Source organism: Pongo pygmaeus, chromosome 8 (genome assembly GCF_028885625.2).
Source record: "Pongo pygmaeus isolate AG05252 chromosome 8, NHGRI_mPonPyg2-v2.0_pri, whole genome shotgun sequence".
Classification (NCBI taxonomy): domain Eukaryota; kingdom Metazoa; phylum Chordata; class Mammalia; order Primates; family Hominidae; genus Pongo; species Pongo pygmaeus.
The window spans coordinates 15,217,396-15,237,576 of NC_072381.2; the positions used below are offsets into that span (position 1 = coordinate 15,217,396).

Here is a 20,181-nt window from a genome sequence, read left to right on the forward strand (position 1 = left end):
TGACTTTTTCAAAGGCTGGTAGAGTGCCCGTGAGCAAGAATATCTGTGTCCTACAACGCTTAGCATTTTCCTATCAAACCTGGAAAATGTGCCACAGCAAATGTTCTAGTCAGTCAGGTAGATGAAACTGAATTGGGGCAGCATTATCAGTTTTAAAGGAAAGATCCCAAATGCCAAGCAGTCCATTGTCTTCAGAAGCAACACATCATTTTTCACTTCATGTCAATTTGACTTTTAGGTAGGAATAGACATGAGCTTGGGAGAAAGACTTAATATTTAGAGAAAAAATATCAAAAACACAGAAAAGGTCAGATAAGGTTATTTTGACTGGGTACAGTTCACCCCCATTACGTGATTCACTTACCTCCCTGGAAATCTAACGTATAAAAGGTATGATGGTAATTGGATGAAATGTGGCCAAAAGATTAAAAAAACTGAGGAGCTTGGGTTCTCAGAGGTGGGTGTGTGACAAGAGTCCTTCAGGTTAGGAGATGGAGCATAACCAATGCTCTGTTAGAGTGTCTGCTGTTTACAGAGTGTATGGAAAAGTTACTTTCTATAATTTAGAAGGAAGGTATTTACTAAAGATTTTTCCAGCTGAAAGTCTGGCTGACTCATAGATTATGCCACCTCTCGATTTAAATTTTACTTAGTGTCATCTTGGCCAAAAAGAAGAAAAAAAGATACCTTATTGAATAGAACATTTTCATTACAGACAAAGTACAGTACAATGCAGTTTTAAATCTACAAGACACTATATATTGCATTTAAATTTAGTTTTAATAGCTACTTCATAAGCAAGCAGTTTAATTCTCGAAAATGTTAATTAGTAATCTGCTTCAATTATAGAGGCAAATGTAGTTATTCTATTTAAAAGTGGTTAATAATTTGATAACAAATTATGTAAATGACTCTTTAAAGGAATAGTGTAACTGTCACCATGAGGTAAGCTCATGACAAAATTTCCAACTGGCAATGCTGTAGTTATTTATTTTACTTTTGAGATGGAGTTTCACTCTGTTGCCCAGGCGGGAGTGCAGTGGTGTGATCCCGGCTCACTGCAACCTCGGCCTCCTGGGTTCAAGCCATTCTCCTGCCTCAGCCTCCCGAGTAGCTGGGACTATAGGTGCACACCACCATGCCCGGCTAGTTTTTGTAATTTTAGTAGAGATAGGGCTTCACCATGTTGGCCAGGCTGGTCTCAGACTCCTGACCTCAAGTGATCTGCTCACCTCGGCCTCCCAAAGTGCAGGGATTACAGGTGTGAGCCACCGTGCCTGGCCGATTCTGCAATTTGAAAACCTGCTTTGTATAGACTTCGTGCCATGAAAATGAGTGGGAAGTAAAGTCCTAAATTAGAGCCTTGACTCCGGGTTAAGTCAAAATCTCCTTTCCTTAATGCTGGTATCTCAAACCCTGTTCCAGTGAATGAGGACTGTTTTGTTTCTTGAAGCCTTTCTCCTGTTAAGAAAGAACGCTAATGCAATTAGGGTGGAACCATCTGAAATTCCAAGTCTTCCATTATCTCCAAGAAAGGGCCTAATTATGCACTACTGTGGGGCCCGGTCGCCCTCTGGTGGTAGTCTCAGGGATGTCACAGCTGTGGGTTGGTCTTTAGAATCATGGCAACCTATAGAAAGGAGAGAGAGTTCAACTCCTTCGTAGTGACCAAGGTCAACAAACTTTCTGTAAAAGACCAGAGAGTGAATATCTTAGGCTTTGCAGGCCACACAATCTGTCACAACAACTCAACTCAGCTTTGTAGTGTGAAGCAGCCATAGGCAATATGTAAGTGAAAGTGGCTGCGGCCAAGAGTGGTGGCTCATGTCTGTAATCCCAGTACTTTGGGAGGCCAAGGCAGAAGGATCACTTGAGGCCAGGAGTTAAAGACCAGCCCAGGAAACATAGCAAAACCTTGTCTCTACAAAAAATGAAAAACTTAGCCAGGCATGGTGGTATGCACACTCAGTTAGTTCTTTTTCTTCAAAAAGACGCTGAAGCAGGAGGATCATTTTAACCCAGGAGTTTGGGGCTGCAGTGAGCTGTGACTGTGCCACTGTATTCTAGCCTGGACAACAGAGTGAGACCCTGTCCTAAAAAAAAAAAAAAAAAAAAAAAGTGTGGCTATGTTCCAATAAAACCTTATTGAGGGACACTGGACTTTGAATTTTGTGTAATTTGCACATGTCACAAAATGATGTCATTTTTTGGCTTTTTCTCCTCAACCATTCCAGAAAATAAAAACATTCTTAGCCTGTGGGCTATACAAAAATAAGCAATGGGCTGGATTTAGCCCACAGGCCATAGTTTGGTGGCCCCTGCCTGGGATAAGATATGATTGGTTTCACTGGATTCATAACTTGAAGGAAATGCCATCATGTCTAAAACAATTAACTTTTTCTGCACTGAACATCCTAGGCACTGGCACAGTAAAGGCAGGGAAAAGCATCTACTTTTTTGTTTGAGACGGAGTCTTGCACTGTCGCCCAGGCTTGAGTGCAGTGGCACGATCTTGGCTCACTGCAACCTCCGCCTCCTGGGTTCAAGTGATTCTCCTGCCTCAGCCTCCTAGCAGCTGGGATTACAGGCACCCGCCACCATGCCCAGCTAGTTCTTTTTGAATTTTTAGTAGAGACAGGGTTTCACCATGTTGGCCAGGCTGGTCTCGAACCCCTGACCTCAAATGTTTCGCCCACCTTGGCCTCCCAAAGTGCTGGGATTACAGGCGTGAGCCACCACACCCAGCCAAGGCATCTACTTTGTGGTATCTGAGTTGAGGCCAGGCTGCGTGGCCTTGGTTAGCATCTTATTTTTCCCGCGGATTATTGGCAATATAAACACACATCTGTACGCCGTGAAAGTTTTTCAAATTCTAGATTAAAAACACCATCAGTAACAAAATTATGAATACTTATTTACAAATAAGACATTTTCCATTAGCATGACACATGACAGTTTTCATGATAAAGTCAGCGTAGAGGAGTATGTGCAATTTTGCATAAGTAATAAAAACATTCAAACTATCAATGCCCTGATAGCACGAATAAGTTCCACCAGGCATCTCTTTTGACTTTACAGTTTTTATTTCCTTTTCTTCATATATCCTTGATGTTGCTGAGAAGAAACTGAACTTTGCACAACAGCAGAAAAGTCTAGTTAGTCGCGGGTACAGGCTCTTTTTTTTTTTTGAGACAGAGTCTCACGCTCTGTCACCCAGGCTGGAGTGCAGTGGCTTGATTTTGGCTCACTGCAACCTCACCTCTCAGGTTCAAGCGATTCTCCTGCCTCAGCCTCCCAAGTAGCTGGGACTACAGGCACACGCCACCACGCCCGGCTAATTTTTGTATTTTTAGTAGAGATGGGGTTTCATCATGTTGGCCAGGATGGTCTCGATCTCCTGACCTCGTGATCCACCCACCTTGGCCTCCCAAAGTGCTGGGATTACAGGCGTGAGCCACCACGCCCGGCCGCAGGCTCTTACAGAGAGCACAGTGAGTGCTTGCACAAAACTCTGCTTTTGAAGCAATCCACTGACCTGGTGAAGATCAAAGTACAAACTTGTATGTTTATTGATTCGGCAACTCTGCTTATGGAGAAATACATGTACTAGTCACCAGTACATTTTAATATTGCTCTGCACTTAAATAACCACCACCTGTCACTGAGCTACAGAAGTGTTGATTCCATAAATGTTCCCAGTGATACCATGTAAGCTGATACCAGTAAAAAAATTTCCAAATGGATCTTTTGTTCTGTTACATGGACAAATGTACCATCACTTAAGAAACAGAAATGCAGCAGTTTATCTCCACACAATAGCAAAGATTTTCTTACATGACTCTGTAACTTCTACTTAGTCCATAGAAAAACAGTCCCTTTTCTAAGGGTGAAAAAATACCTCTTCAAGAGACAGGCAAAAATTTGAAAATTGCAAGAATGTGCTCTTTGTAGCCTTTCATCCCTCCCACAAATAGGTCAACAGTGAAAAAAGGATGAAGTTTAACATTCTAGCTACAAACGTACAAATGTCACATGTGGACTTTGTCATCTTTTCTGATTATCGACTACTTCAATTTCACTTGAGTTGTGCTTTTATTCTTCTTTGGAATGGCAGTTCCAGAAATCATTAAATATTAACAAATGATGATGTCAGAGTTCTAGAAATAAAAATATCCATCTATTGTAGTACTAGTCCAACCTGAAGGGAGGGAAGAAATGGAATAGTAAGAAAAATTAGATCGTAATGTAGTACAATAGATCTGTCTTTCTAAAAGCTGTCTTAAGGCTCGGCTCACACCTGTAATCCCAGCACTTTGGGAGACCAAGGCAGGCGGATCACCTGAGGTCAGGAGTTTGAGACCAGCCTGGCCAACATGGTCAAACCCCATCTCTACTAAAAATAAAAAAATTAGTCAGGCGTGCTGGTGGATGCAATCCCAGCTACTCGGGAGGCTGAGGTAGGAGAATCACTTGAACCTGGGAGGCGGAGGTTGCAGTGAGCCGAGATCATGCCATTGTGCTCCAGCCTGGGGGACAGAGCGAGACTCCATCTCAAATAAATAAATAAATAAATAAAATAAATAAAAATAAAATAAAGCTGTCTTAAGTCTAAGTGAAGCAAGTATGAAATTGTCTAGGTACATTTGTTGAGTTTACAAGGGCTATATCCATTTTGCTTACCTTTTCAGAATCTGTACCTGGACACCTCCAATTGTACAGGTAATACTGCAAATTGCCATCTCCTATACCAAACTTGAGTTTTTCCAAGAATGTCTTATTTTCCATCAAATCCAGTGCATTGAATACATCAAATCCTTTCTGCCAATTTAAAAAAGATTTAAAATTTAAAACAAAGGACTAGTGTTTTCTGTATTACATATCTCAATGTAACAATTCTTCTACTAATAGCTCGAATATGCATTTCTAATAGGATTTAATGTCTGTGATATATAGCATAGGTTAAGAATTCAGGGCCGGATGCCGTGACTCATGCCTGTAACCCCAGCACTTTGGGAGGCTGAGGTGGGTGGATCACTTCAGGTCAGGAGTTCGAGACCAGCCTGACCAACGTGGCGAAACCCCATCTCTACTAAAAATAACAAAAATTAGCCAGATGTGGTGGCGTGCACCTGCAGTCCCAGCTACTCAGGAGGCTGAGGCAGGAGAACTGCTTGAGCCTGGGAGATGGAGGTGGCAGTGAGCCGAGATTGTGCCACTGCACTCCAGCCTGAGCGACAGAGTGAGACTCTGTCCTTTTTTTTCTTTTTTTTAAAAAAAGGAAGAATTCAGTTTAAAATTGTCTTATAAAACTAGCAGTGTGGCTGGATGTGGTGGCTCACACCTGTAATCCCAGCACTTTGGGAGGCCGAGGTGGGAGGCTCACTGGAGCCCAGGAATTTGAAACCAGCCTGGGCATAGGCTGTAGTTGTAGGTGTAGGTACAGGACATTGTCTCTACAAAAATAAAAAGATTGACTTGGCATGGTGGTGTGCGCCTGTGGACCCAGTTACACAGGAGGCTGAGGCAGGATTGCATAAGCCCAGGAGGTCGAGGCTGCAGTGAGCTGTGATTGTGCCAGTGCACTTAAACCTGAGCAACAGAGTGACAGCTTGTCTCAAAAAACAAACAAAAACTATAGTGAATCCGATGAAGTCAGCACGAAAATTCAGAAATGCTGAATCCCAAAAATGTTAAAAATGTAGTATGATGGCTGTCACTGGCATAAAATTACTTATGAAGATTTCAGAAAATATTTTATTTACGTTTTATTTATTTATTTTTAAATCTTTTTGAGATGGAGTCTCACTCTGTCACCCAGGCTGGAATGCAGTGGCATGATCTCGGCTCACTGCAACCTCCACCTCCCAGATTTAAGCAATTCTCTTGCCTTAGACTTCCTAGTAGCTGGCATTACAGGTGTGTGCCTCCATGCCCAGCTAATTTCTTTGTATTTTTAATAGAGACTGGGTTTCGCCGTGTTGGCCAGGCTGGTCTTGAACTCCGACCTCAAGTGATCCACCTGCCTTGGCCTTCCAAAGTGCTGGGATTACAGTCATGAGCCACTGCACCCAGCCTTGTTCTTGTTTTATAAGGGAACAGTTGTCAAGATGGTTTCATCTCCAGGATTATTAATTATTAGCCTTTCTAAGTCCTACCTTGGCTGAAGCTATTGCCCAGGGACCAAAGTTGTAAAGACTTTAAATAGTATGCAGGCCGGGCGTGGTGGCTCACGCCTGTAACCCCCGCACTTTGGGAGGCCGCAGCAGGTGGATCACCTGAGGTCAGGAGTTCGAGACCAGCCGGGTCAATATGGTGAAACCCTGTCTCTACTAAAAATACAAAAATCAGCCAGGTGTGGTGGCACACGCCTCTAGTCCCAGCTACTCGGGAGGCTGAGACGAGAATCACTTGAACATGGGAAGCGGAGGTTGCAGTGAGCCGAGACTGTGCCACTGCACTCCAGCCTGGGTAACATAGCCAGACTCCATCTCAAAAAAAAAAAAAGTATAAAAAAATAGTATGTTTGCTTTGGGCTGATAATGGGAAATATATTTATGTAAAATTCTAATGGTAAAAATTTCTTTAAAATGTCAGACAATAATACTATGCAAAATGTGATATAGAAGAAGCACTTTTTATTTTTATTTCTCAGGGTTTTTACCTTAAATAACTAATTACTGGCCATATTTGGGAAGTGTTGAAAAAAAGCAGACAATCTGAGGATGATGTTGACTTGGGGATCCAAAGGCACAGGTAAGAGATTTTTATTTTATTTTATTTTAATTAATTAATTAATTTGAGACAGGGTCGCACTCTGTTGCCCAGGCTGGAATACAATGGTGCGATCTCGGCTCACTGCAACTGCCAACTCCCAGGTTCAAGTAATCCTCTTGCCTCGGCCTCCCGAGTAGCTGGGATTACAGGTGTGTGCTATCATACCCCGCTAATTTTTGTATTTTTAATAGAGACAGGGTTTCACCATGTAGATTGGCTACAAATAAATTTCGAATTTAATTCCTTTAATTTTAAAATTCAGAGAGTATTTGATTTAAAAAATTGCTGCTAGTTATTCACTCAACAAAAATATTCACTCATATATTAATATTTTCCTTATATTCCTAATATATGGGCTTTATATATATACATATATATATATACACATACATATATATATATATATATATATTTTTTTTTTTTTTTTTTTTTGAGACAGTTTCTGTTACCCAGGCTGGAGTGCAGTGGTGCAATCTCAGCTCCACTGCAACCTCTGCCTCCCAGGTTCAAGCAATTCTCCTGCCTCAGCCTCCCGAGTAGCTGGGATTGCAGGCACATACCACCAAGCCTGGCTAACTTTTGTATTTTTAGTAGAGACGAGGTTTCACCATATTAACCAGGCTGGTCTTAAACTCCTAACCTCAGGTGATCCACCCATCTCGGCCTCCCGAAGTGTTGGGATTACAAGCCTGAGCCACCATGCCCAGCCTTATATATTCTTATATAAGGGTTAAACATTTGTAATTTGTACATTTTGTCTTTTTTGTTAAACTGCAATAAAATTAATGATGAAAATAGCCTCTAAAGTTTCAAAAGAAACTCTTATCAAAATTCTTCCTTTGACTGATGATCAATAGTTTTTTTAAAATCTCGCATAAATTCCACCCGTGTGGAAGAAAACGCAGTAAGATGTCTTCTATAGTCTGGCACAGACATTTGGAGAACCAAACGGCATGAACAGGAAGGAGTGGCTTACCGACTTAGCCAGGATGAGCGCGTCGCTCATGAGGTCCAGCAGGGGCGTCTCTGTGTGGATGTTGTAGAATGAGTAGGCAGCTTTGAGGCTCTTGTGAGCAGGGTGGTGCATCACCGTGGAGGGGAGCGTATAGAAGCTCAGGAAATCAGTCAGTTTACCGTTGGGGCTCTAGGAGCAAAGGTGCTGTCAGGCAGAGATCTCCTTGAACCAACTGCATACGTGCATTTCAGCTAACTCTGTTCTCTCCCTTGCCCCAGAGAACGAAAAGCAGTAAGTCACACTTCTTTCTCGGCAGTCCAATTTGGGGCCCCTTATATTGTGCTGTGTAGAGGCCAAGAAGGGCCTAGAGTTGGGACTTCAGCCTAAGTGCCCGTTGGTGATTTGCACAAAGTTCTTAGGAAGCAGAATGTCATGCCTGTAATCCCAGCACTTTGGGAGGATGAGGCGGATGGATCATGAGGTCAGGAGTTCGAGACCAGCCTGACCAACATGGTGAAACCCCATCTCTACTAAAGATATGAAAACTTAGCCAGGTGTGGTGGCGCACATGTGTAATCCCAGCTACTTGGGAGGCTGAGGCAGGAGAATCGCTTGAACCCCAGAGGCGGAGGTTGCAGTGAGCGAAGATTGTGTCACTGCACTCCAGACTGGGCGACAGGATGAGACTCAAAAAAAAAAAAAAAAAAAAAAAAGAAAGAAAGAAAGATAGAAGCAGAATGTCCTAAAAGGAAAGCTTCCCTCAGGCTGACAAATGAGTCAATTCTTTAGACTAAGGGAACAGTGATAAAAGCAGATTCATTGTTTTTGCAGAAATAAAAGCTTTAAGGATTAGAGGGCTGCCTTCTCCAACTAAAAGATACTGTGTACTATCTCACACTTTCTTAGCACACAGAAAGAATTATATCAGGCCTAAGTAAGGTTGGGTAGAGTCTGGAAGCTGTTTGGAAGAGTTCGCAAGCTTGTGAAAGGTCTTACTACTGCACCAAAATATACACATGTGAATAACTGGAGAATTTTGCCACCATCAAAAATAAGGGATACAATGGATGACATTTATTTCATCATCACTGGCAAAGCTTCCAATACAAGAAATTAGCCAGTATTGTTCGGGTTGTTGTAACTAGCTGTGGTGGCCTTGCTGACTTTTAGAATATGATGTGTTTGAATTGTGCGGCTGAAGAGGCTGGACCACACACATGCCACTGCTAGTATTTCTTTCAGCAGAAAAGGAAATTCCAGAAGGATGTATGCTTTGGTTTTCAAATGCTTCCGAGTCATTAGACCTTTCTTCAGCCAGCAAGAAACTAAAGGGGTTAATCTACAGTGATTCCCTACTGCTCTATATTAGCAGCTCAGTATTGGAGAGGAATTCAACCTTCAGGTTTAATAAGGATTTTAGATTCTTCTAAGAATTTCTCATATCCATCTCATACGCCGAATTACTGCAGGCACCTGCAGAACCTGATTAGGTGCCCCACCCCATTTTCATCATCTGCTTTCAGAAAACTACTTCTTCACATTCATATGGCTGGTAAAATTACTGTTTCCTCTCTTGCTGTTAAAATGACCAGAGAATCACCAACTGTTGGGGAAGAGTGGGACGATCTTTCCATTGTCCCTCACACCCAATCAATTGTAAAGACTGATAAAAAACAAAACTAAACAAAAAAAACCACTCACAACAAAACCCACCATGGCACCATGTCTAGGTGGCTTATAAGCAACTTCTAACAACTTTCAAGGAACAAGTAATCCCTATTATTACATACACTGTTCCAGAGAAAAGAGAGGACAAGCTCTTCAGCTCATTCTAACTTTGGTATCAAGACAGGACAAGGACATAGTAAGAAGGGGAAATTAATGGCCAACCTCAGTAGTGAGTATAGAAGAAGATCCTAAGTAAAATATTAGCAAACTAGGGCTGGGCATGGTGGCTCACGCCTGTAATCTCAGCACTTTGGGAGGTCAAGGCGGGTGGATTTTCTGAGCTCAGAAGTTCGAGACCAGCCTGGCCAACATGGTGAAACCCCGTCTCTACTAAAATACAAAAAATTAACACGGTGTGGTGGCATGCGCCTGTAGTTCCAGCTACACGGGAGGCTGAGGCACAAGAATTGCTTGAACCCAAGAGGTAGAGGTTGCAGTGAGCAGAGATTGCGCCATTGCACTCCAGCCTGGGTGACAGAGCAAGACTCTGTCTCCAAAAAAAAAATCTAAAAAAAAATTGGGAAACTAAATCTAAAAACAGAGGTAGTCTCACACAAATGGAAACAAAAGAATGTGTCACTAGCAGACACACCCTGAGACTGGCTAAAGGAATTTCTTCAAACAGAAAGGAAATAATAAAAGAAGGAATCTTGAAGCATCAGGAAGGAGGGAAGAATAATAGAAAGAGTAGAAATTTGGGCTACATATAATAAATTATGCTTATCCTCAAGCATCATTATTAATCAGTGTTACAAATCATACTTGATGATTAAAACAAAAATCATAATACTATCTGATATTTAAGACAACAATATTTAAAAATGAAAAAGGTAAAGTGACCTAAATAAAAGTAAGGTGAGTCAAAGTAATAAATGTTGTTACCAGTCGACTATGATAAGTCACATATATATATTGTAATACTCACATCAACCATCATAAAAACTATACAAATACACCCAAAGGTACTATAAATAAAACAGTATCCTAAAATATATTCAAGTAATCCACAGCAAGGCAAGAAAAAAGAAACAGAGGAACAAGAACCAGAAGAAACATAAAGAAACCAAATAATCAAATGGTAGACTTAAGCTCTACCATACCAATAATCACCTTATATGTAAGTGGTCTAAATACACCAATCAAAAGAAAGATCGGTAGTGTGGGTAAAGAAACATGACCCAGCTATAGGCTGTTTCCAAGAAACTCACTTCAAATTCAATAACATGAATAGTTTGAAAGTAAAAGGATGGAAAAAGACCAAACAATTTTTAAAAAGCAGGTCTGGTCATAGTAATATACAATAAAGTATACTCCAGAGCAAGGAAAATTATTAGAAAGAGAGGTATTACATTATGATAAAAAGATCAATCCACTAGGGAGACATAAAGACCCTAATATACATGTAGGTATCAAACAAGAGGCCCAAAAGAAATCAAGAAAAACTGACAGTGTTGGAAGGAGAAATAGACAAATCCACAATTACAGCTGGAGACTTCCATGCCGCTCTCATCAAGTGATAGAACTGCTAGACAGAAAATCAGCATGGAAATAGAAGAGCTGAATAACTCAATTAATCAACATGATCCAACTGGCATACAAAGAACACTCCACCCAACAGTAGTGGTATACACGTTTCATGCACCCATGGAATAGCCATCAAGACAGTCCATATCCCGAGTAATAAACCTCAAGAGCCTTAAAATAATCAAAACCATACAGTGTGTGTTCTTTAACCATAATTGAATCAAACTAGAAATCTGTAATAGGGAGATAACAGAAAATCTCTAAACATGGCACAATTGAACAGCACAATTCTAAGTAGGGGTGGGCTAAAGAGGAAGTCTCAAAGGAAACCAAAAAATACATAGACGTGAATGACAACGAAGATACAACACACCAAAATATGTCAAATAGCTAAAGCAGTGCAGAGAGGGAAACTGATAGAACTAAATGCTTACTAGTAACAGGGAAAGGTCTCAAGTCAGTAAGTCCCTCCCTCAAGGAACTAGAAAAGAAGAGCAAAATAAACCCAAAGCAAGCAGAAGGAAGGAAACAATAAACACAAGGATAGAAATCAATGACACTGAAAATAGGAAAACAACAGGGAATATCCAACAAAAGTCTGGTTCTCTGGGAAACAAATCAATAAAATGATACAAGTCTACCAAGATGGACAAAAGTAAAGAAAGAGAAGACATGAATCACCAGTATCTGGTATGAAACAAGAGATATCAGTACAGATCCCACAGCCACTAAAAGGATAACAAGGGAATACAATGAACAACATTAATTACACTCATACATTCAACAATTTAGAAGAAATGGATGAACTACTCAAAAAGTATTAAAACTCAACCAAGATGAAATAGATCATCTGAATAGTGCTATAACCATTAAAGACATTTAGTCCATTATTTAAAAACTCCCAAAATAGAAACAGCTAAGCTCAGATCATTTCAACTGGAGAATTCTAACAAACATTTAAAGAATTAACACCAATTTTCAATTTCTTCCAGAAAATAGAAGAGGAAATAATACTTCCCAACTCCTATTATGAGACCAGTATTATCTTGATATCTAAACCAGACAGACATTACAAAAAAGGCACTCCAGAGAGATATGTCTCATGAACTCAACAAATACTCAGCAAAATATTAGCAATCAATACAACAATGTATAAAAATAATTATACACCCTGACCAAGTGGATATTTTCTAGGAATGTAAGAATGACCCAACATTTGAAAATCAATCAATGTAATCTAACATATCAACAGATTAAAGAAGAAAAAGCATATGATTACATCTATTGAAGCAGAAGCAGCATTGGAAAAAGTCTAATGCCCATTCATAAGAACTCTCAGCAAGTTAGAAATAGAGGAGAATGACCTCAAATTGATTAGGAGCACCCACAGAAAAACCTACAGGAAATATCATACTTCATGGTGAAAGAGTAAATGCTTTTCTCCTACCATTAAGAACACGACGAGGATGTCAGCCTTCCCCACTCTTTCTCAACAAAGCACTGGAAGATCTAGGTCATGCATTAATGCAAGAGCAATAAATAAAGGCATCGAGATGGGAAAGGAAGCAATAAAGCTGTCCCTATTTGCAGATGACACATTGTCTATGTAGAAATCACAAGGAATCTACACACAAACTCCTGGAACCAGTAAGTGATTTCAGTTCTGTGGTAGGATACAGACACACAAAAGAAAGCATTTCTACAGGCTAACAATGAACATGCAGAAACTGAAATTAAAAACACAACACAATTATAATCGCCCCAAAGGAAGTGAAATATCTAGCTATACACTTAAGAAAACACGTACAGGATCTGGATGCTCTTAGAGAATGCTGATAAAAGAGATTTTAAAAGACTGAAATAAATGTAGAGACATTCCATGTTCATGGACTGGAAGACTTTTCAATTATCCTCAAATTAATCTATCAGTATAATGTAATCCCTATCAAAGTACCAGCAAGGTATTTTGTAGGCAAAAATAAGCTTATTCTAAAATGTATATGCAAAAGGCAAAGGAAATAGGTTAATTAAAATGATCTTGACAAACAAGAATAAAGTGGGAGGAATTACTCTATCTGATACTAAGGCTTCCTATATCGCTATAGCAACCAGGTCAGTGTGGTATTAGTGAAGAGACAGACATGGAGATCAACGAAATAGAATAGAGGACCCAGAAAGGAACACAATACGAAGTGTTAGTATTCAGCATATAAAAAACCTTTCACGGGCTGGGCGCAGTGGCTCACACCTATAATTCCAGCACTTTGGGAGGCCAAGGCAGGTGGATCACCTGAGGTCAGGAGTTTAAGACCAAGCCTGACCAACATGGTGGAACCCCGACTCTACTAAAAATACAAAAATTAGCCAGGCATGGTGGCGCACGCCTATAATCCCAGCTACTCGGGAGGCTGAGGCAGGAGAGTAGCTTGAACCCGGGAGGCGGAGTTTGCAGTGAGCCGAGACTGCGCCATTGCACTCCAGCCTGGGCAACAAGAGCAAAATTCCATCTCGAAACAAACAAACAAACAAACAAAAAACCTTTCATAAATCAGTAAGACAACTACGGTCAAAAAGAAAAAACAGGCAAGTGATGTAAATAGCAAGTTCATAAAAGAAATAAACATGGCTAACAGATTGATGAGATACTCAAATTCATCAATAATGAGGATATAAATTAACAACAAGATACTGTTCCATACTCATCAGGTGGGCCTAAATAAATTTAAAATCTGACCATACCCACGTCTTGTGAGGATGCGAGGAAACAAGAACTCTCTTACACTGCTCAGGACCTTATTGTGGTGAGCTATTTGGCAATTTCTAATAATGTGAAAGATGGGTCCGACCACAGACTCAGCAGCTCTAATGATATGCCCTGGAAAGCAGTTCTCAAAATGTGGTCTGTGAACCCTGTGGTACGGTACCTGAGACCCTTTCAGAAATCTGTGAGGTCAAAATGATTTTCATAACACTAAGAAGTTGTTTGCCTTGTTGACAAGTTACCATCAGCATCAACGGTGCAAAGCAGTGCTGTGGGTAAAGCTGCTGGTGCCTTAGCACAAAACAAGACAATGGCACCAGACCACACTCATGGTCACCATATTCCTCAACACCACACCCTCACGGTTCAACAAATGGCAGTTTCACTTAAGCATGTCCTTAATAGAGTATTAAGAATGATTAATCTTATTAACTCTCAACCCTTTAGTACACATCTTTGTAATGTTCTGTGATGAAATAGAAGGAAGTGTGTGTAAATACTTCTGCTGCACGCTGAACACAAAGGGTGCTTCAAGGAGAAGCTTTATGTTTATCACCTTGTCTTTACCTCCACTACAAACGTGTCAATAATGTGCTCCCGGGGGAGGAACCAGTGGGCTACTTCCTCTTCATCCATCACTGGAGCCAGATGAAACTGCTTCAGGTAAGTGTTGATTAATTCTCGAACTGATTTGATATCTTTTGGTTCCATTGGTCTCAAACCTGAAGTCTTTGTAACCTTGTTGGAGGGGAAACAAAACAAATCCAGAAGTTCAGGTAGAAGAGGAGTGAAACGACTTTGCACTCAAAGTGTGGTCTGCAGACCAGCAGAATGAGCAGCACGTGGGAGCTTGTTAGAGCTGCAGAGCCTGGCCCTGCCCCAGATCTAATGAATCCGAATCTGCAACTCAACAAGATTTCCTTGGGATTTGTACACACATTAAGGTTTGAGAAGAGCTGGGTTAAAATACAGGCGAGACAGACAATGTGTTGTATCTTCTTATCTGTGTGGCAGGTCTTTGGTCAGTATTGCCCATGACCCAAACAAACATCAACGGGAACACTACAAGTTCATGATGTACGCCAGTACCCGTAATACACCAATGTATATACCAATGCCAAGAATGTTCACAGTCTACATGATGGGACATAGCCGTCTTAGCATGACTTCTGGAGTACAGGCAGCCCTCCGTATCCACTGGTTGTGCATCTGTGGGTTCGACCAACCTTAGATGAAAAATATTCGGCGGAAAAAAAAACTGGATAGTTGCATCTATGCTGATCGTGTACAGGCTTTTTTTCTTGTCATTATTTCTTAAAAATGCAGTGTAACAACTACTTATATAGCATTTAGATTGTATTTGGCCTTATAAGTAATCCAGAGATGATTTAAAGTATACAGGACAGAGGGCATGGTGGCTCATGCCTGCAATCCCAGCACTTTGGGAGGCTGACGCCGGTGGATCATTTGAGGTCAGAAGTTCGAGACCAGCCTGGCCAACATGATGAAACCCTGTCTCTACTAAAAATGTAAAAATTAGCCAGGGGTGGTGACATGCACCTGTAATCCCAGCTACTCAGGAGGCTGAGGCAGGAGAATCGTTTGAATCTGGGAGGCGGAGGTTGCAGTGAACCATGATCACGCCACTGCGCTCAAGCCTGGGAGACAGAGCGGGACTCCGTCTCAAAAATAAATAAATAAAGTATGCAGGAGGATGCGCATACATTATATGAAAATACACAATGCTACGCCATCTTATATAAGGGACTTGAGCACCCAAGGATTCTGGTATCTGAGGGGTCCTAGAATCAATCCTTCATGGTTTCTGAGGGATGCTTTAAAACTGCCAAGTCTGACATTTTGAAAACACAACTCAGCAACTTGTTTTATTATGCAATAGCCCATTAAAAGCATGTGGTGATTTTGTTCTCTTGAACAAAAATGATATAGGAGTGAATCATATCAGGCTGGATGGGAAGGCAAGCATTGTTCATAGCCAAGTATTTTCTAAAGGCAAACGGGTTTACAGCCATACCAGTCTGAAAGCGTCCATCTTGTCTAACGGCAAATGGCTGCCAGGGACGCGGCCTGGTCTCTCCTGCCACATCTTCTGGGTAAAGGTGATCAGGGTAGGTGTCTTATCACTACTCCAGAGCTTTAGAATTTAAAAAATTAAGCCATAGGAATAAAAAACCTAAAAGTCAGGACAGGTCCTCATTTGAATTTGTTCAACTGTTGTCCTCGTAAAAGCTCCTGACATCACTTTGCTCTCTAGAACTGTTCAGGGGCCAGGGGACTTGAGACTAAAAGTCAGGAAGCCCAAGAAACAAACAATTTTAAACTGAGAAATACAGTTTATTTTTTTCTGTAAACCTGATTTTTCCACCCCTTGGAGAAACACTAGATACATTTTAAGAGATGAATAATCTGTATATAAATATTGCTACTCTACTTTTTCTGCCCTAAGTGATTATTTTTAAAAATTTTATATAATCTAGTAGTTCCACTCTTAAGAAATATTTTTAAAGGAAAAACTTCCTGTAGAATTAGGTCATCACAATTCCTGCATGCCCCCAGGTGGAAGCCCAAGGGGGGAAACAGGGGTTTTTTTTGAGACGGAGTCTCACTCTTGTCACCCAGGCTGGAGTGCAATGGTGCGATCTAGGTTCACTGCTACCTCTGCCTCCTGGGTTTAATCGATTCTCCTGCCTCAGCCTCCCCAGTAACTGGGATTACAGGCGCCTGCCACCACGCCCGGCTAATTTTGTGTTTTTCGTAGAGAGGGTTTCACCATGTTGGCCAGGCTGGTCTCGAATGCCTGACCTCAGGTGATCTGCCCACCTCGGCCTCCCAAAGTGCTGGGATTACAGGTGTGAACCACCACACTAGGCCAAGGAAAATAGGTTTTCTCTTGAGTGCCAGCTGTCATCAACTATTAGCTGTGCTGGGGTTTCTAAGCTTCAGTGACACACAGTGCTGATTGATTATCGATTAGCTGGGGGAAAGGGGAATGGGAGGTGCATGCTCTGTATTTATAGACCAACAGTCCTCAGCTGAATATTTACTATGAGCCATTCTATTATGATGATGTCATGTCTAAAGCACTGCAGGTAAAATACCATTTAATAATCTAAATTTAGAGAATTTAAGTCCTTCACATTTAACAGGCAACGCATACCTTTAGTCTTTTAGTACCTCTCAAAACCAATGAGTCAGAAATATCCAGATCTCCACTGGAAATAAATAAGCACTTCTAAATGCTAGTGGGAAGACCAAAACCATATAAAATATATATCATAGTCATTTAAAAAATTGGTTTCTGCTATGAGGCAGACTTAGCTTGATAAATTTCAAATAGCCTTTCTCAATATCAGAATTTTTTTTCTTTTGTTACTGGTTCAGTAACAATCAACAATATCAAGCAATTAGATGAATTAATGAAAGCCGCAGGATATATGATAGCTGTTAATAGAGAACATTCAGAAATGAAAAAAAAATTTGCCAACTTCCTTCTAGAGCAAAACATTCTTGGGGAGCACAATTCTCATTCATTGAATATCCAACTGTGAAACCACTAAAGGAACTGCCCAGCAGATCGCCTTAAAGCAGCAGTTCTCAAATATTTTGGTCTTGGGCCCCTTTTACACTCTTTTTTTTTTTTTTTTTTTTTTTTTTTTGACATGGAGTCTTACTGTGTTGCCTAGGCTGGAGTGCAGTGGTGTGATCTCAGCTCACTGCACCCTCTGCCTCCCAGGTTCAAGTGATTTGATCCTGCCTCAGCTTCCCAAGTAGCTGGGATTACAAGCACGTGCCACCACGCCCAGCTAATTTTTTGTATTTTTAGTAGAGACGCAGTTTTATCGTGCTAGCCAGGATGGTCTCGATCTCTGGACCTTGTGATCTGCCCACCTCAGTCTCCCAAAGTGCTGGGATTACAGGCATGGGCCACTGCGCCTGGCCTACACTGTTAATAATGATTGAGTACCTCCAAAGAGCTTTGCTTATGTGGGTTATGCATATCCACACTTATCGCATTAGAAATCAAAACTGAGAACATTTTTAAACAAAAGATTACAGATATATACATGCCACATGGCCTCTGGAAGACTTCACAGTATACTCAGAAGAGAATGAAAGTGAAAAAATTACATATTAGTGTTATTATGAAAATAGTTAAAAAAAAAAATGACTGTATAGATTCAAAGATCTTGGGGGACTTCCAGAGGTCCCTGGGCCACACTTTGAGAACTGCTATCTTAGGTCTCTAAAGGTTAGAAAAATAAGTAGCAGAATTTAGACAAGCAATATGTTGCCTAAATTCAGGTAAAAACTATCATAAGTTTGGCAACTTATAAGCATTTTGAACAAATTTTTACAGAAGCATTAAAGCATAAGAGCACACCAGGATGTATCAGCTATAAAAAACAGTCCTAGAAAACAGGGTAAGAATATTTACATTTGCTGACTAATAGCTAAAATAATCTGTGTAAGAATGAAATACTGCCGGGCACGGTGGCTCACACCTGTAATCTCAGCACTTTGGGAGGCTGAGGCGGGCGGATCACCAGGTCAAGAGATCGAGACCATCCTGGCCAACAGGGACTAAAACACAAAAATTAGCTGGGTGTGGTGGCACGTGGCTGTAGTCCCAGCTACTCAGGAGGCTGAGGCAGGAGAATTGCTTGCATCCAGGAGGCGGAGGTTGCAGTGAGCCAAGATCGCATCACTGCACTCTAGCCTGGCGACAAAGCGAGACTTCGTCTCACAAAAAAAAAAAAAAAAGAAAGAAAGAAAGAAAGAAGTAACTTTTGAAAAGCAAAACAAACACTCAAATTATAACTGTTGTCCTCAGAAGAAGTAGGAAGGCTATGGGCTTAGATTAAAATGTCTAGCTTCCCTTTAATGGAATAGTGAAGCGATCATGTTTTCTGAGAGTTCAATAAAACACAGAGAATCATTTCCAGTAACTGAGAAAAATCTCAGTTTCATAAGCAAACTCTGTATCTGAATCAGATATCCTTTTCCATGGCCCAACTAATATGCATGATTCATGGGCCTCTATGTAGATTGAAATCTGTGTAAAATCTGCTTATAAGTACATAAGGAAATGAAGCTCAGAGCTCTATTAAAAAACAGTAGTGGTGTTATCTGTCAAGTATGTGGTACAAACCGTTTGAGAGCCAAGATTCCAGAGAAGAGATGTAAGCAATGATTATGGTTATTTATATGATTCAAAAAGGAGCAAACAGAATGCTAACCACTAAAAAAACCATCTAATGCCACTAAATATAGAACACCTTATATGTCTCGACATGTCTTAGCAAGCACACCCTCCTTGCAGCACAGTGCTAAGACCTTAGTGGATCATTCTCTGACTTCTCCTGCTTTTTATCAACATCAAATTACCTTTCAGCTCATTGATACAGATGCGCAAAATCGAACTTGGAAATACTCAACACCAAATCAAAAAAACAAAACAAAATAAAATCTCCCCAAACACTGAAAGGGTAGGGAGGCATGGTAAGGCATGTTTCTTGGGGAAACCTTAGTATTTTAGGTAACAGTTGTGAATGGCGCAGGCCCTGCGACAGCTCTGCTTCTGGCCAGCAGACTCTGAGCAAGTCAATCTTGTGTTCTCATGGCCCCTTCTGTGCTATGGGGATAAGGACCCATCCTCCTGTGGCTGTTGTGATTGGTAAATGAGACTACGGCTGTTAAATGTTGAGCATAACACCGGCCACAATAATTGTTAGCTCCTATATTCAAAATTCCATGAAAAACACAGAAGGCTGGCACTCCTATAAGCAAAAACAGTAACAATGAAGCAGAAAATGAGATTGATCTATACAGCAAAAGCTGTATTCCATAATTTTGCTTTTACACTGAATGGTACAAAAATGTTCTTAAATGACTTGACTGCTAGCAGTGGGATCACCCATCTGGGCCCATAGGAGAGGAAGGGGCATCTGGTATATGCAGTACTGTCCAGTTTAACTCAAGAGGCGGACACCCAAGGGACTGCTGTCAGCACCTTCCAATTTCATAATATCTGTATTTTAATCTCTCTTTTATTCCATTAATTTACTCTCTATTTTTCTTTCCTTTCCTGTGACTTAAAAGGGGGAAAGGAGACTGGGGCAAGCCAATGAGAGCTGTCTGCACCTTGACAATCGTCCTTTTCTGCCTTGATTTATGCTGTAATGTACTCACAGTGACACATTCAGTGGGGCTGAGCCATGGTGTCCCCATAGTGGGTAATGTTAGAGGGGATGGCAGAGGCAGAGGGAGCTAACAGGGAAACATGGAGGTCTGGGGCCTGCATCCCAAGCCCTCCACTTGGTGATATTAACACATCCTCGCCTAAGTGCCAACCGTCACGTACCTCAGTTTCTTCATCTGTAAAATGGGGATAAGAAGTACTAACTCCAAAAGGTTGCTG

General features: G+C 40.9%; 1 protein-coding gene across 7 annotated transcripts in view; it reads right to left on the bottom strand.

Moving 5' to 3' along the window:
* Positions 1 to 688: 688 nt before the first annotated feature.
* Positions 689 to 20,181, bottom strand: part of NMT2 (N-myristoyltransferase 2) — a 62,400-nt gene continuing 42,907 nt past the window's right edge. For 4 of the 7 annotated variants that reach the window (XM_054503733.2, XM_063669599.1, XM_054503728.2 and 1 more), the window contains 4 exons: positions 14,310 to 14,480; positions 7,751 to 7,918; positions 4,681 to 4,818; positions 762 to 4,198 (listed from right to left, as the gene is read on the bottom strand). In XM_054503733.2, coding sequence (XP_054359708.1) covers positions 4,178 to 4,198; positions 4,681 to 4,818; positions 7,751 to 7,918; positions 14,310 to 14,480 — 498 coding nt within the window. In that variant the 3' untranslated portion in view covers positions 762 to 4,177. Of the gene's footprint in view, positions 4,199 to 4,680; positions 4,819 to 7,750; positions 7,919 to 14,309; positions 14,481 to 20,181 lie in introns of all 7 variants that reach the window. The other 3 variants (XM_054503731.2, XM_054503727.2, XM_054503729.2) reach the window with 1 other exon arrangement.